Source organism: Haemaphysalis longicornis, unplaced genomic scaffold, assembly GCF_048455015.1.
Source record: "Haemaphysalis longicornis isolate Haplotype H1 unplaced genomic scaffold, Haemaphysalis longicornis Haplotype H1 scaffold_8, whole genome shotgun sequence".
Taxonomy (NCBI): Eukaryota; Metazoa; Arthropoda; class Arachnida; order Ixodida; family Ixodidae; genus Haemaphysalis; species Haemaphysalis longicornis.
In genome coordinates, this window is record NW_027526445.1 from 27,934,748 (window position 1) to 27,948,946 (window position 14,199).

The following is a 14,199-nucleotide window of genomic DNA, read 5'->3' on the forward strand; positions in this document are numbered from 1 at the left end:
GGGTTCGATATAGGCCACAATTCCGTATATCCGTGTTCAATGGTACCTGGGCCGAGGTTCAGAAGTTTCGGTTGGAGCTTGAAGGTCCGTGCTGCGCAAGCGCGAGGTCGATTGGTTTGGATTAGATTGGGGTTGATTTAGATTGGAATAAATTTGATTGTATTGGATTGGGTATTTCAAATTGCAGTACGGGTGTGTAGAGAATTGGGTCTGCACATTCGCCGGTCTGCTCATTCGAAGGGAGTGACGTAATTCCCGCGGCAGACGCACTGGCGCCGACGCGTGCCCAGCTGTGCGCCTCCGTTGCGCAGGAGCCAAGTCTGACGCTGCGCCGGAGCCGCTTGATAGCCGTTTCGCGTGGCTCCTGGAGAGCCGTGCTCAAATGCGTGAGGAGCAGTGACTCGACTTGACTGAGTTGGATTGGATTGGATTGGAAATCGTTTTAGCAGCAGTAAGCATGATAATCAGGTTTTTCTAGACAACCAGGAAACATAACATTAACCAGCGGAACATTAGCTCACGCTACGCATATACTGATATAGCCGAGCTAAGCCCCCGCTAATTTTTTGCTCTATTACCACGCATGTCGTTAAGACGCGGTGGCTAGGCCGACACGGGGGCGACGCGACATCCGAGTATGCAGAGCAGGTAACTGTCATATGACGCCAACGGGGACACGCTCACGTCGGCCGATAGGAAGCCCGCAATGTGGGACTGGCTGGCTGACCGAAGACGCCGGCAGTACCGATCGTCCGAGCGGTAGTCGGGAATCGATCAAGAAGCGAAAACTTCAACCGTTCCGACAGCATTCGGGCTGTAATCAATGGGGCTCTGTTCTCTTAGTTCCTAGATTTAAATCACTGCTAATAGACATAGTAAGGTCCATAAAGTTCATACAACTCACACTAGCGCTAACGTAATCCGTATTTCGGCTAACGACGCTCCGGTCGTTAATTCGCTTTGAACAATTTGTTTCCCGAAGTGGCAAACTGTATATTCGGGTGCGACCAGCAAAGCTTGTAGAAAACATAGGCTTAGTTAAGGACCGACGAGGCGTAACGGAAGGTTTATTTGGTAACGAGGAATCGATATTGACCGACATTTTTAGCGGAAAGTGTAAAACAAAAGTGCAGCGAGCTCTATTCCCGTAGGGCGGAATCGCAATTGCAGCCAAAACTACTATTTTTGGCGGTAAGCTATCAAGTACAGTCATCATCATCATCATCATCATCATCACCAGCCTACATGCGCCCACTGCAGGGCAAAGGCCTCTTCCATTAATCTCCAATTATCCCGGTCATGGGCTAACTGCGGCCAATTTATCCAGGCAAACTTCTTGATCTCTCCTGCCCATCTAACTTTCTGCCACCCGCTGCCACATTTGCTATCTCTAGGGATCCGAGCAAGGGTTATCTTGCCTTCGCATTACATGCCCTTCGCACGTCCATTTCTTCTTCTTAATTTCTACTAAAGTGTCATTAACACGCGTTTGCTCCCTCACCAAGTCCGTTCTCTTCTGGTCCTTTATTTGTACACCAATCGTCTTCCGTTTCATTGCTCCCTAAATCGTCATTAATTTAAGTTGGCCGCTCTAAGTGAGCCCCCAAGTTTCAGCCCCGTGGACGAGTACCGGTGAGATGCAGATGCCGTTCACTTTCCTCTTCAGGGACAATGGTAGTCTATAGTATACAGTATACAGGATATTTAGGCAGGATATAGGATATACGGTATATACAGGCTAAGTACAGTATACAGGATATTTATGCGCGTCTGCCGTTGCTTCGTGGTGTAGTGGACTAACACCTCGCGCTCACGCGTTAGAAGGCGCAGTTTCCAATACCGCCATGTTCGGCATTTTAAATCCAGAGCATTTCAGTAACTCACGATGTCATCCGCGTTGACGTCCGTAGTCGTAGTACGCATCGCTCCCCGTCGGTCTGGCATTGAATTGGATTCGATTGGATTGGCTTGGATTGGATTGGCTTGGCTTGGATTGGATTGGATTAAAGTGGATTGTGTTGGATTGTGTTGCGTCATAGCCGCGCCGCGTTGCGTCATAACCGCTCCACGTTGCGTCATAGCCGCGGCAGGGGGTTCACTTCACGTTTCACCATCGACTTCATCGACAATGGCTACGCTGGAAGAGGAGGCGGCGCGGCGGCTTGCTGCGGATGCTGAGCGCAAGCGCCGCAAGCGAGCCACCGACGCCGAACTTCGCCAGCGAGAAGCCGCAGCCATTCGGGAACGTCGGGCGGCGGATGCAACGCTGCGAGAACATGAAGCGGCATCCGTTCGTGAACGCCGAGCCACCGAAAGCGAACTTCGGCAGCGAGTAGCGGCGGTCGCTTGTGAACCTCGGGCGGCGGATCCAACGCTGCGAGAACGTGACACTGCATTGAAACGCCGACGTCGAGCCGACAACGACGACGTTCGCGAATGCGAAACCACCGCTAAACGCAAGCGCCGAGAAGCGGATCCGGCCATGCGGCAACGAGAGGCGGCAGCAGCACGTGCTCGTCGACTCGCAAATCCGGAGGCTGCCGCCGCACGAAGTTTCGCTTCGTCGGGCGGATCCCAGCGTACGTCAACGAGAAGGCGAAGCCGAACGTCCTCGTCTGGAAGCGGACCAGGAGTCCCCTCGCGCGCGCCAGCGACAGTCCCAGGCGCGCTTCCACGAGCAAGGCGACGTCGACGCCCGCTTCAAGCGGGAATTCCTCGACCGCAGCTTCGGCCACAGCGGCGCCGTCTGCGACCGACTATGGTTCGGCAACAACCTCACCACAGTCGGGAACATTCGGAACGCTACGCACCAGAACAACTACCTGCGGGTTCTTTGGAGTGCGCTTGTTCTGGAGGCGGAGGGTGCGGCTGCAGCTGCGGTCGTCGTCGGTGGCGGCGCCGGGTCGGCTGCTGGCGCGGCTGACAACAACGTCGACAACGCCAACGCCAACGTCAACGACGGCGGCTTCGGCGGATTCGTCGCTGCCAACAACGACAATGGCAGCAATGCAACAGCACTGTTGGCGTCCAGCGGTTGATCGACGTGGTGGACAGCATCGATAACGTGACGGGCGCCGCAGCGTTGGAGCGGTTCCGCACGTACGTCGTGTGCAACTCCTGCTGGATTCGATGATCCGCGGCGTCGTCCCCAGCATGCGCGCCGCGTCCTGTGGGTTTACCCGAGTTGAACGCGGTGGAGGAGCGGCTGATCGCACCTTGGCTGCCCTTCATGAGCATTCGTCGTTTGACTCGGGCGGCGGAGCAGCACGGCATCCGCGGGCAAGTTGTGAACGTTCCCATCGAAGTGCCCGCCTTGGTGCTGTCGCTGCCCCGTCGGGTCCCGGAGGACGCGGCGATCGACGTGAATATCAAGCGCACGGTCGTGTACGACGACAAGGCCATGCACGCCGCGCCGCCGCCGTCGTCGGACGAGGCGCTAGCGCAATCGGCGGCGACGGCGGCATCGCCGACGGTCGAAGAGGACGTGGTGGCGCGCAGATTGGTGCACGGCGAGTACGTGGTGGACGCTGTTCCCGGCGAGAACATGCGGCCTCTGTCACTGTACGTGGACGAACGCGCCGAGGAGCTCGCCTACCCCACGATCTACATGGGCAACGACAACGGCAGCAACAACAACAGCAGCAGCAATAACAACGACAACTAACGATCGCCTCATCGACTTCCCCTCGATTGGGGATCAAGTCAACGAGAGGCATTTACGCGTTCACGAAGAGAGAAGACAGAAGAAAGAAGACAAGATTAAATAAAGAGATCATAACCTGCTAATAAAGGATGTCACGTGACCTCGCAATTAGCAGTCGTCGTTAATTACAACAATTAGCAACAACAATAGCAACAACAATTACAACAACAAGAACCAATACGTAATCCATACGACTTGCAGGCGCGCCCCCCGCGGAAATGCTCTGCATTTGATCGTGCCCCTCGCAGGGGATCTTTCTGGTTTTTTTTTTTTTGGACTCGACGCCTTCATGTATAAGCGGACGCGGTGACTTGAAAAGCCGTCGGGGCGAGTCAGTTCGGCTCGCAGGCAGGGGGTGGGTTGATGCGCTTGTCGGGCTGAGTCGGCGGGCAGTGGGGAGCTGAATACCGTATTTGCAAGATTATAACGCGTCACCAATTGTACCGCGCGGGTAGGTTCGCGCAGGAAAAAATAATAATTTGACGTCGGATTTACCGCGCGCGTGTAAAATACATGACACTACTTACCTAGAACAAGGAGAGTTTATTTTGTTCGTGCAACTGTGGCAGCCAAAAATAAATTGTGCTTCGTAAACTTGCATATCCAGCTCCTGCGGGGAATAAAACTCTTGACGGGAAACATTGAAGCTAGCTCTTTGCGGTTTCAAGTTCGTTGACCTTCATAATTCTACGTGTGATGGGCTAATTGCAATAGCAGAAAGATGTGTAAAATCTGACCATGGTACGTCATTCAGTAATGAGCGCGCCGATATTCACTCACGTGATATTTGTTTCTGCCTTCTAAGGGTCATGGTTTGCAAATCGTAGTCGCGAATCCAAAACAAAACTTCTTGATTGAACTGTGGAACTACCATATCAAATGCAATGCATCGTGTAAGTTATTGGCACGATTTGTTGAGTTTAAAACTCGTGCTTTCTATGTATAAAAAGGAAATAATGGTACTTTGAAAGAACGAAATCCTGTTGTGTGTATTTTGAAAAATGGTATGTCTTTATTTAGAGGAAGCATAGTGTACTCCCAACCACTTAAACAAGGCACAGTGTAGATCTGGGGTAGGGCAGGAGAGGTAATAGGGTTGCGGCCGGCAAAGCAAACAATTCACATATGTCAGTCGGCAGCCCTGACCACGTATAAAATGAACGAGCATCTTTTATAGAGAGAAAATGTGCTCCAGGCAATTAGGAGCGAAAGCGCGAGCACCGGAGCAATAATTTTGTTCTATCATGTGCTTAGGCGAACAAAGACGTTGCGCGCACGGCTCCAAAACTCACACTATTCTTCCGAGACCTTTCGTAATATCTGTTACGCTGGACTTGTCCAGTAGTTGATAAACACAGGGTCACGTAGAAGGTTTCCGGAAAGTACGGAGGGGAGGGAGGAATAGAATGCTTGCAGTACTAAAAAAATGTCCCTCTGACGTACCGTGAAACCATTCGGATGCTTTTTTACGGTTATAAATTACAACCGACGAAAAAACTGAATAAAATGCTACAACTGCCTGTGTACGCACGGGCACGGCGTCAGCACAACACGACCAAGTTCGAGATTGGCGCGAACGAACGGCCAATTAGGCGTTATACAAACCAACGTCGGTTCTTAACGTGGACACTCTACCAAATTTAAGGGCTATTTTTTCGCCATTAGCTCACCTAGTTTAGACTCCAATATGTACGAAAAAACGTGGTGGCTGCGAACGCGCGGTGCAAATGTCGTTCCCTGTTCGCGCGAACTCTCTGCGTGGTCTGGAAGCGTAAAAGTACCACCCTTTTCTTTCCATCGACGTTTCCAGTCGTGAGCGAAATGGGGGATTAATAAAATGATAAAAATTACACCATCTTCCCGTAGGAGAACCCTGAGTAGTATGGGAAGCAGGCATGGGGTCGATTCAAGTGCTAATTAGTTTTCAGTTCGTCGTTTTCGTGAGGTTGAGGTACACAGCTACTGTAGTATTTATCGTTTAGTTTCCATGGTAACTACCACACTTTTCACTTACCGGAACTAGGAAATGGAAAATTGCGTTGACGCCATTGCTGTTTCGCATACTACTCAGGGTTCCTCTACGGGAAAATGGTGAAATTTTATTGGAGGCGGTGGGGGGTGTTAGAATGGTGAGGCATAAAAAAGAGACAGAGAGAGACGTTGTACGTGGTATGAGTTTCTCTATATTTAGGCATTATCTTCATCATGTTCAAAGAAGGTGATGTCAAGCTGTGTTTCGCATTCCGCTTTGATTATGACCGCCTTATGGTGTGTGAAATATAAATTCAAGGGCTGTTGTAGTGGATGAATCCTAAAGTTGCTGCAGATGAGGTAGATGCACGTTCCCCAGTTGGTTGTGAGCTGCTTGCAATCACGGCCCGCCGAGACTCGCCGGACGGCGCAATAACAGCAACGACAACCACCAGGGAAGGACATAGCCCCAACCATGAGATGCTTCGTATCTAAAAAAGACGGCCTAAACGGAACTGCCAAAGTCAGGCGGCCCCGTCCCAAAGCGATCCTGCGGCGCAGAATATGGCAACAGGCAATGCTCGCTCCCGATAAATGAAACAACATAACGGCAGCACAATAAAACCTGCACGGAATGGTGCTTCGCATCCTCCTCATGGTTGCCCACGGAAAGATGGTGTAATTTGTTTCCTCATTACATCGCTTATTTGAGCGAAGTATACGTTAAAACTGCTTTCAGTGTGATTTTAACCAAGCCGTTTTTTGAATGCACCAAAGTTGTGTTTTGCCTTCGTGGCTCCTTTAGACCTATTCTAGAAGCCCTGTGCACGGATCACTTGATATAGCAATAACCATAACAAAAAAGCATAACAAAATCAGGATGAGCACAAACTTTATATTTCCGAAAGCTAAAAGAAATCTTCCCCCATACCGAACCCTAACCCGACCCACTGTCCTTCAATACTTTTCTGGTCATGAAACACAGCCTTCACGCTATGGGAGAGCTTCTTCCGCTGCCCAGGGAGGCCGCACCGTGGCCCTTGTTGGTGATCGGAGGGCAGGCGGGGACATGGTCTGAGCGTGTTTGTTAGAGAACAGACGCTCGCCGCCTTATCAGCATTGCGCTTTCGCTTTACGTGTCGTGGGCCTCTGAAATGAACTTGATCATCTTGTGAGTAGCAAAAAAATTTGGGATGAACGGACATGCTGCTATTGCGTTCCTGCCGTCGGTCTGGCCACAGAGCAGCGGTGGCCGCCCGATGCCCTCCGATCTGCGGTGGTGCCCCTCGCGATAGCGTTTGCACGCGTACGTAACTTGGCCGGGAGTTTCATGACCAGAGAAGCATTGAAGGACCCTGCCCGAGCCTTCTCATTTCGAAGCGAGTGCTGTACCACAGCTCCAGAGGAGCAGCTGTAGGAAGACGTTTTTAGGGAATATTTGCCCAGAGAATCTCCAGGTGGCGTACTTAACCACTCAGAGGAAACTGCCGTGAGAAAGTTCTAACAGTAATTCTAATGGTCGCAAGGATAATACAAACTACTTAAAGAGTACGTTGGTCTGCGACAACCATGAAATATTGCGCGAACGCAGCATGCAAATAAAGGGCTACACAATACCCCGATGCGAGTTTGCGCTGCTCTATGGCTATTTAAAACGGTGGTCGGATTCAGACTTAACATGCACTTTGTATAGAATACCGCAGACAGCCCTGCAGCCATCTTGTGGTCGACACTCATAAAATTTGCGCTTTTTGTATGATTGATTTATTTGTTAGTTTGAGCATGTGAGAAAAGGAGTCTCAAGACACAGGAAAGATATTACAACTGTATTCCGATCACACTAAATTTATTGCTATTATGAACATGCCTTCCAGGAGTTCCTCGCCTCCTTTCTCTTCGTTCGTCTGTTCTACTCATGGCGTCCTCCTTGATTCGTCCTCTTCTTTCCCCGGGCTATTTCTTTCTCCATTGCAAGAAAATGCAACAGAGCTTATAACCCAGGAAGCAACACGGTGGCCCTAGCCGTTGTAATGCGCGATGCAGCTGCGCGCATGTCTTCCTTTAAGGGGTTGTCCAATGAAAGCCGCTGGTGTGGCCAACTCTGTAAAATGTATCATGTTTCTGGGACAACAGCAACAACTGGGGGAAGCGCAGGGCAAAAGCCGAATGTTCCGCTTTGAGGCCCAGTTGCCCAAACCAATAGCCGCAGTTAGACGCACTGTTAGTCACACAAATAGGCCGGACCAAGGTAGCGGTGCGCGATAACTATTGGCGCGACGCCTTCGGGCCGAGCGCCTGCTGTCGGAATAGGTGAGGGCGCATGCCTGTTCCCGTCCACTCAATGCATGTCAGTTTTCTCGATCTCGGCCGCAGCACTTCGTTTCTCTTGAATGTTGCAACCAGCGGCGCCTTGCGCGGTGCTCCGAGTGAGCGGCAAGATTTTTGGCGGTGTCTGAGAGCGTTCCGAATGCGCGTACATGCGGAACGGCACCGTTCGTCTTTGCGATATATTGCCGGGCTCTGATTTTATTGTCATCTTTCTGACTACAGAAAACTAAAGGAAAATTTTACAACCACCTGAATGCAAAACTTACTCCACCTTGGGGATTTGCCCTAAATCTGGTCGGTCAGCTGTTCCTCCGTTAGAGTTGTTGATCAATTCGCTCTCGCGCTGCAAACGGCTAGCCTCCTGGTTAGCTCAGTTGGTAGAGCGACTGCTCCGGTTAAGCGGTGGTCCTGGGTTCAAATTTTGGAACAAACAAAGTTTTATTCAACTGCGTGCGAAGTTTTCGAGAAATTTCCTTTTGAGCCGTACGGCTGTATTGAGGCGGATGTTAAACTTTCCTTCGCCGAAAACTTACCCCACCTTGGAGTTTTAACTAAATGTGGTCAGTGACCATACTTGCAGAGCGAACAGCATGTTCCACCAAACGAATATTTTCTACCTAAACAAAAGCAAGACAAGTACAAACGCGGTGAAAAACAATGCAAATGCAGAAAATAGCTCTACAAAGTATGCTGGTGCCATCTATGTTGAATAACGGTAAATGAGGCTCCACAATCGGCTACAGAGCAGTTCTCGTGATGTCATTGCAGACGTTGTAAAAACACACAATATGGCGGGAAAGTCCCAATTTTAACTTAAATTGATTTATTTATATATGAATAAAGCATATTTGGTTTCCGGAAAAGCGCTGGGGTTCCTATAAAACAGATAATCTTCCCAATTAAACATACTTGTAGTTTGCCTGAATTACCCCTTAACAGAGAAAGACAACTAATTTTTGTGAGCGCATGTCCTCTTGCTCATAAGAAATCCAGAGTTTTATATATTGGAGTAACCACAAGGAATTACTCAACAAAGCGGCAGAAATAATTTTGGTTTGACACGTAACATTCTGGTGTGAAAGGTAGCGTCATGTTGTGCCTAAACGTGACACTAGCGTGCATGTCAAAACAACGCCGTCAGTTTCAATGCGTGAATCCAAAATCGCAAAAAGAATAGGAAAGGTTGTACATAACGTTTGTTTTATACGGTTCCAATGTGTTAAATACTGTTTTTATCTCACGTACTGTTAAAAGTATGTTGCTGCACGGTTTACTATCATGACTGCGAGTATTATTCTCGGCAGCCTCGAATGACTCGTAGGTCAAAACACCCAGGTTTCGACAACTGTAGGGCGCTATCAATAAACCCGTTTCGTGTTAACGTGTTTATTGTGATGCCCTTTCAATTGGAACAGGAAATTAGCTTGACAAAACTACGTTATACATACATTTAACGAGCGCCGATATCTCGAACACACGGATGTTTTCAGTTTTTCCTCCATCAGAAAGCGGCCGCAGCGGCTCGTAATCAAACGCGCGTCATTAAACTCAGCAGCACAACGGCTATAGCAACTGATCCAGAGCGGCGGCTCGGGGCCCATATTAAATTCTTTTATAGCGCGAGCTACACTGGCAGGGGTTGAGCAGTTTCGCGTGGCTCCTGGAGACCCATGCTGTGCAGGCGCGAGGAGTAGCGACATTACACGGCACACAGAGCGTTGCTTGCTGCCCGGCGCCTCTCACCCACCCCACGGGCCCAAGGTCTTCGCCGACCTCCGTTCTGCACGCAGCGGCCCTGTCCACTTGATCATGCGAGGGATGACCGGGTGTGGAACACATGGCTCGTGAGTTGCAGCAACACCGGCATGGGCCTGCGAAACACCTTACCTGTGGGGCGATTGGTGACGCTGCGCCGGAGCCGCTTGATAAATATAAATGTGTCACAGAACGCGTATGCCGGGTGTGTGTCATTGAAGCAGCACTAAGCATGATAATTAAGCTAATCCAAGACAACAAGGAAAGCTAGGAATAACCAGCTGAACCTTAGCTCACGCTACGTATATCCCGGCATAGCCGAGCTAACCCACTGCTATTTTTTTTTGCAGTTGTCTAGTGGAACGAGAAGGAACACTCCCAGAACGCGTCATGCTTCGTGTTGTGCTTCTTTTTGCGTTCGTCATGTTCCACGTCACCCTTAACACCAACGCCGCCGCTGCCGGAAAGTAAGCGCCGTTAACCTTAGGCACGTGAAAGCGAAGAGAATTTGTAAATCTGTCGCGTGTGTTATATTGCGTAGATGGCCCAAAACAGACATGCTTCTCATTGTTAACAAGGTCGCTAAACAAGTATTAATTTTAAGAATCCCGAAAACAGAATAAATACCACACGATGACTGCGGCGACAGCTGCTGCTGTAATAGTGACATGAGAAGCACAAACTATTGTGGCGATGTGATGGGACGGTAACCAATATCTGATTATTCCTGCATATGTACTGGCGTTTGTGTGCACGCAGCATTTTTTTCTTTGGCAACAAGAGTATGTAATATAATGTGACTCTTATGGTTTAATTTGTGGAGAGTCGTGCCAACCAGTTTTGATTTCGGTTGTGAGCAACACGGCCGTAGGTTTTAAGGTTATCTCTATTCACAAATTTACGATAGTTTAGGAATCGACATGACCCACCATTGCAATGTTTTGGACTGCAGAAATGTGCCGGCTAAGACGTCCAGCCCTACTCATGGTTACCAAATGTAATAAAATAAATCGCCAAGGTATGAACGGCGGCTTACAGTGGCTGACCGTAATCTGCGCTAGCTGAAATAATGAATATTGAGGCCTTCCGGAGCCCGCCTGTCTCTTTTATGTAGTACTCACCGGCTCATAACAGGCTGGCGGGCAGAAGAGGGGGAGACACATAACCATGTGGGAGGCCAAAGAAACCCTGCCTAAAATTTGACCCTTACCCCTCACCGAGATGTCACTCATGTAGTGCTTCATACGATTGAGCTACGCCATCCCGAAGTATCACTCCGCAACAGCTTTAATAAACAGGGTGATCAGTATTCAGTCGACCGACTTTTTTTATATTAGGCCCTTAGATTTGCGCAAAGACCGCGTCTATATTGAGGTTAATTATTTATGTAGGTGGTTCAATTAAGTTTTTAGTGGCTGCAGTAAGCAGGCATGTTCGTATTGAAAAAATGCACGCCATTGTGTTTCCACGAAGTTTTATTTAGCACGATACTTCTGGCGTAACCGTTCTCCGAGATATCGAACTGCAAACTTTAATTGCCGTTCGTATGATTGCGCATGCAAGATAGTGATGTCCGTCGCAAAGCTCCCCCTTTTGTGACGTGCCTGCTGTGTACGGTGTGTAATTTGACAACAGGGTGGAGGCATACGGAGAAGTAGTAACTGGCACCCTTGGAGTCTTGGCTCGCGTTCTCGCAATCTGCAGTAGTTGGAACTGCTATCAAAACACATAACAAAAGGGAGGAGCTTTGCGTCGGTCCTCACTGGCTAGCATGCGTAATCATGGCTACGGCAATTGAACTTCGCCGTTCCATATCTCGAAGCAGGGATGCGCTAGAAGAATTGTGCCAAATGAAACTGCGTAGAAACACGATTGCATCTTACTTTTCAATTCAAACATGCCTGCTTACTGCACCCAGAAAACAGTTGATTTACCACATAATTCGGTGTCCCCCTGGCTGCAAAATCTGACTGTAGAGTCAGATTTGACTTCACGTAAAATCTAAGCACGTAATTTTTCAAAACCTGTCGACGTAATTTTGATCACCCTATATACGCCAATGACTACCCCGTCATTACATACGTTGCTATTAACGTGTTATATAATATCGGCAGTCTCAGCTGCAAAGCTGAGTATTTTGTGAATAGCCCCCTCCCCCATTGGCCCCACAAAAATGTGGTCACCAGCGACTGTGCGTTGGTTTTACGCGTCACGTACATCTCGACAGGTACCCAGGCAGGCAAGTGTACCCGTGAAGTCTTCCGCAACACATTCGTACGATCGATTCTTGCTACATTTTCAGCGTGCAAATGCGCACGCATCTGAATGGCTTCCACAAAAGTTGCGTTCGTCACCCCAATTTGCCTATTCCTGGGTAGGGTTCCCATCGACGACATGCGTGATTATCGCAATTGAGTCATGCAGCCCGAACTAACTTTAGTTTTGTTGCAGTGGTGAGGCGCGGACATCTTACTCGATCGAATACGATGACTCAGTCGTAGGCTTTTGATTGGACACTGTGGTGTGTGTTCTATTCCGTGCCATTCTGAGGTCCCAAAACAGCATATCCTCGCCTGATTGTGGCATTCCTATAGTTTTTTCAATATCGAAAGCAGCATTCATATGACGTTTTGTTAAAACGAAAGTGTTTTATTCCCGGATACATCAAGATTTAGGTGACGTTATCTCCGTCACTGCAGTGACCTCATTATAAAGAAGTAAGCCGCCTGTAAAGGGTGCACCCCAACACACATTGTCTTTTTGCCGGAAAGCAAGCTTTAGCACTAAAAAGCGATTAATTCCCAAACACTCATCGACCATGTTTGTGCAGCCTCCATGTTGCACGCCCCGACACCTTATACCCGTTTTCCACTGCCACCATAATATGCATAGGGCATACGGGGCATTTAGACGGCGTAGCGCTTTACGCGCAGGTTGAAACTCAGGGTGAATTTTGCGCCAGAAAGCACGCTCTAAAAATGAAACGCTGCATTGGCAGTCTTTGATTTTACTTGAAAGCGCTAGGAACTGAATACGTAGTTCATATCGCAATGCTACCTCGACCTGCCTTAAAGTGACCCGTGACGCTTCTCGCATACACCGCGTGATTTGTGCGCCAGACATCAGTTAACATCCATGACTTGAGAAAGCATTGATTTCTCCCCTTTATAGGCTGCTCAGCTCATGCCAGGAGTTCATCTGTGTCCATACATGCGAACACAGGTACAATCTGTTCAACGCCGGGGTCTGCGAAGGAGCGCATTGCGCTTGCAACATGAATCGTACGTATACATATTCTTTTGTCGGCTGTACTTTACGGGAGTAAGAATAATTAAGTTGTGAAATTACGTACAAATTGCCACGAGAGTGTACCTGTGTTCCCAGAAAAGACGCCGTACACGATACCATCACGGACTGGGAATGACGCAAGATGGGGTGGAAGATCAGTCGACGTGATTCAAGACGGGGCGTACAATATTATTCCCACCCCAAAAACGCCCCATTACACGAACATGCCGCGTCCGACGTTGGTGTGACGAAAAAGAGGACGTAAAAATGGTAGACAGCGAAGTACAAAAAAGCAAAAAAAAAATTATTTACGTGGGCGCAGCTATTGAACCTGGGGACAAAGGAACACGAGTCCAACAATCATCAACCTTCATCATAGCCTACGTTGTTAACAGAAAGCTGATAATTGGATGCGTTGTGGCCTTAGAATTAGAGACGAGTTTCAGGGACCTATATTGAGGCGTACAACAGAAATTTGAGGGTAATAATAACACAAGTTGAAAAGCATGTCCCCGCCAGTAGCGAATACGTACCGCTTAAAGGGACACTGAAGTGAATTTGTCAAGCTCCCGTTTTTGCTTGCACTGCGTAGACTAGCTCAAATTAGCACACTTTTCATCGTTTATCCGGTTGACAAATCGGTAATTATTTTACAAAGCGCAAAAGAAGAAAAACTACCATGCGCGGTGTGCGGCGGCCGCACCAACTAAGGCTGTGACGTTGGGAGGAGGGGCGCCGTGATTGGACGATGCCCATGGTTAGCAATCAAACAAGTTTCGGTTTCGGTTTCGGTTCTGTAAAACATAACCAATGGCGTTGTTGGATGGGCATTCTCAATATCTCAGTAATCATCGTACCGCGCTTCTGCCATGTTGTCGGCTGTAAAATGCACAAGATAAGCCTCCCAGGACGGCTTGTAGTCGTAGCATTCACTAGCCAAGACCTACGCAGTGCATGAACGCCCTCCGCGTACCCGCAGACGCCCAAATATCATGCGCTTTTCCCCAATACTTGGAGCTTGCCTCACTCATGCCTGTATCGTAAAAAGCGTGTTCGCACCAGGCCAAGGGTCTGTTCATTATGGCCTGTGCCCACTGCCTGCAAGCAGTCGGTGCTTATGGCAACAGCACGCCAACGAGAATTCGCTAGCGCGC

The 14,199-nt window shown here is 49.0% G+C and overlaps 1 protein-coding gene across 3 annotated transcripts in view; it reads left to right on the top strand.

Moving 5' to 3' along the window:
• Window positions 1-14,199, top strand: part of LOC144149447 (uncharacterized) — a 46,093-nt gene that overhangs the window by 2,687 nt on the left and 29,207 nt on the right. For 2 of the 3 annotated variants that reach the window (XM_077681012.1, XM_077681014.1), the window contains exons 2-3: window positions 10,108-10,224; window positions 12,929-13,038. In XM_077681012.1, coding sequence (XP_077537138.1) covers window positions 10,148-10,224; window positions 12,929-13,038 — 187 coding nt within the window. In that variant the 5' untranslated portion in view covers window positions 10,108-10,147. The remainder of the gene's footprint in view (window positions 1-10,107; window positions 10,225-12,928; window positions 13,039-14,199) is intronic. The other variant, XM_077681013.1, reaches the window with a different exon arrangement.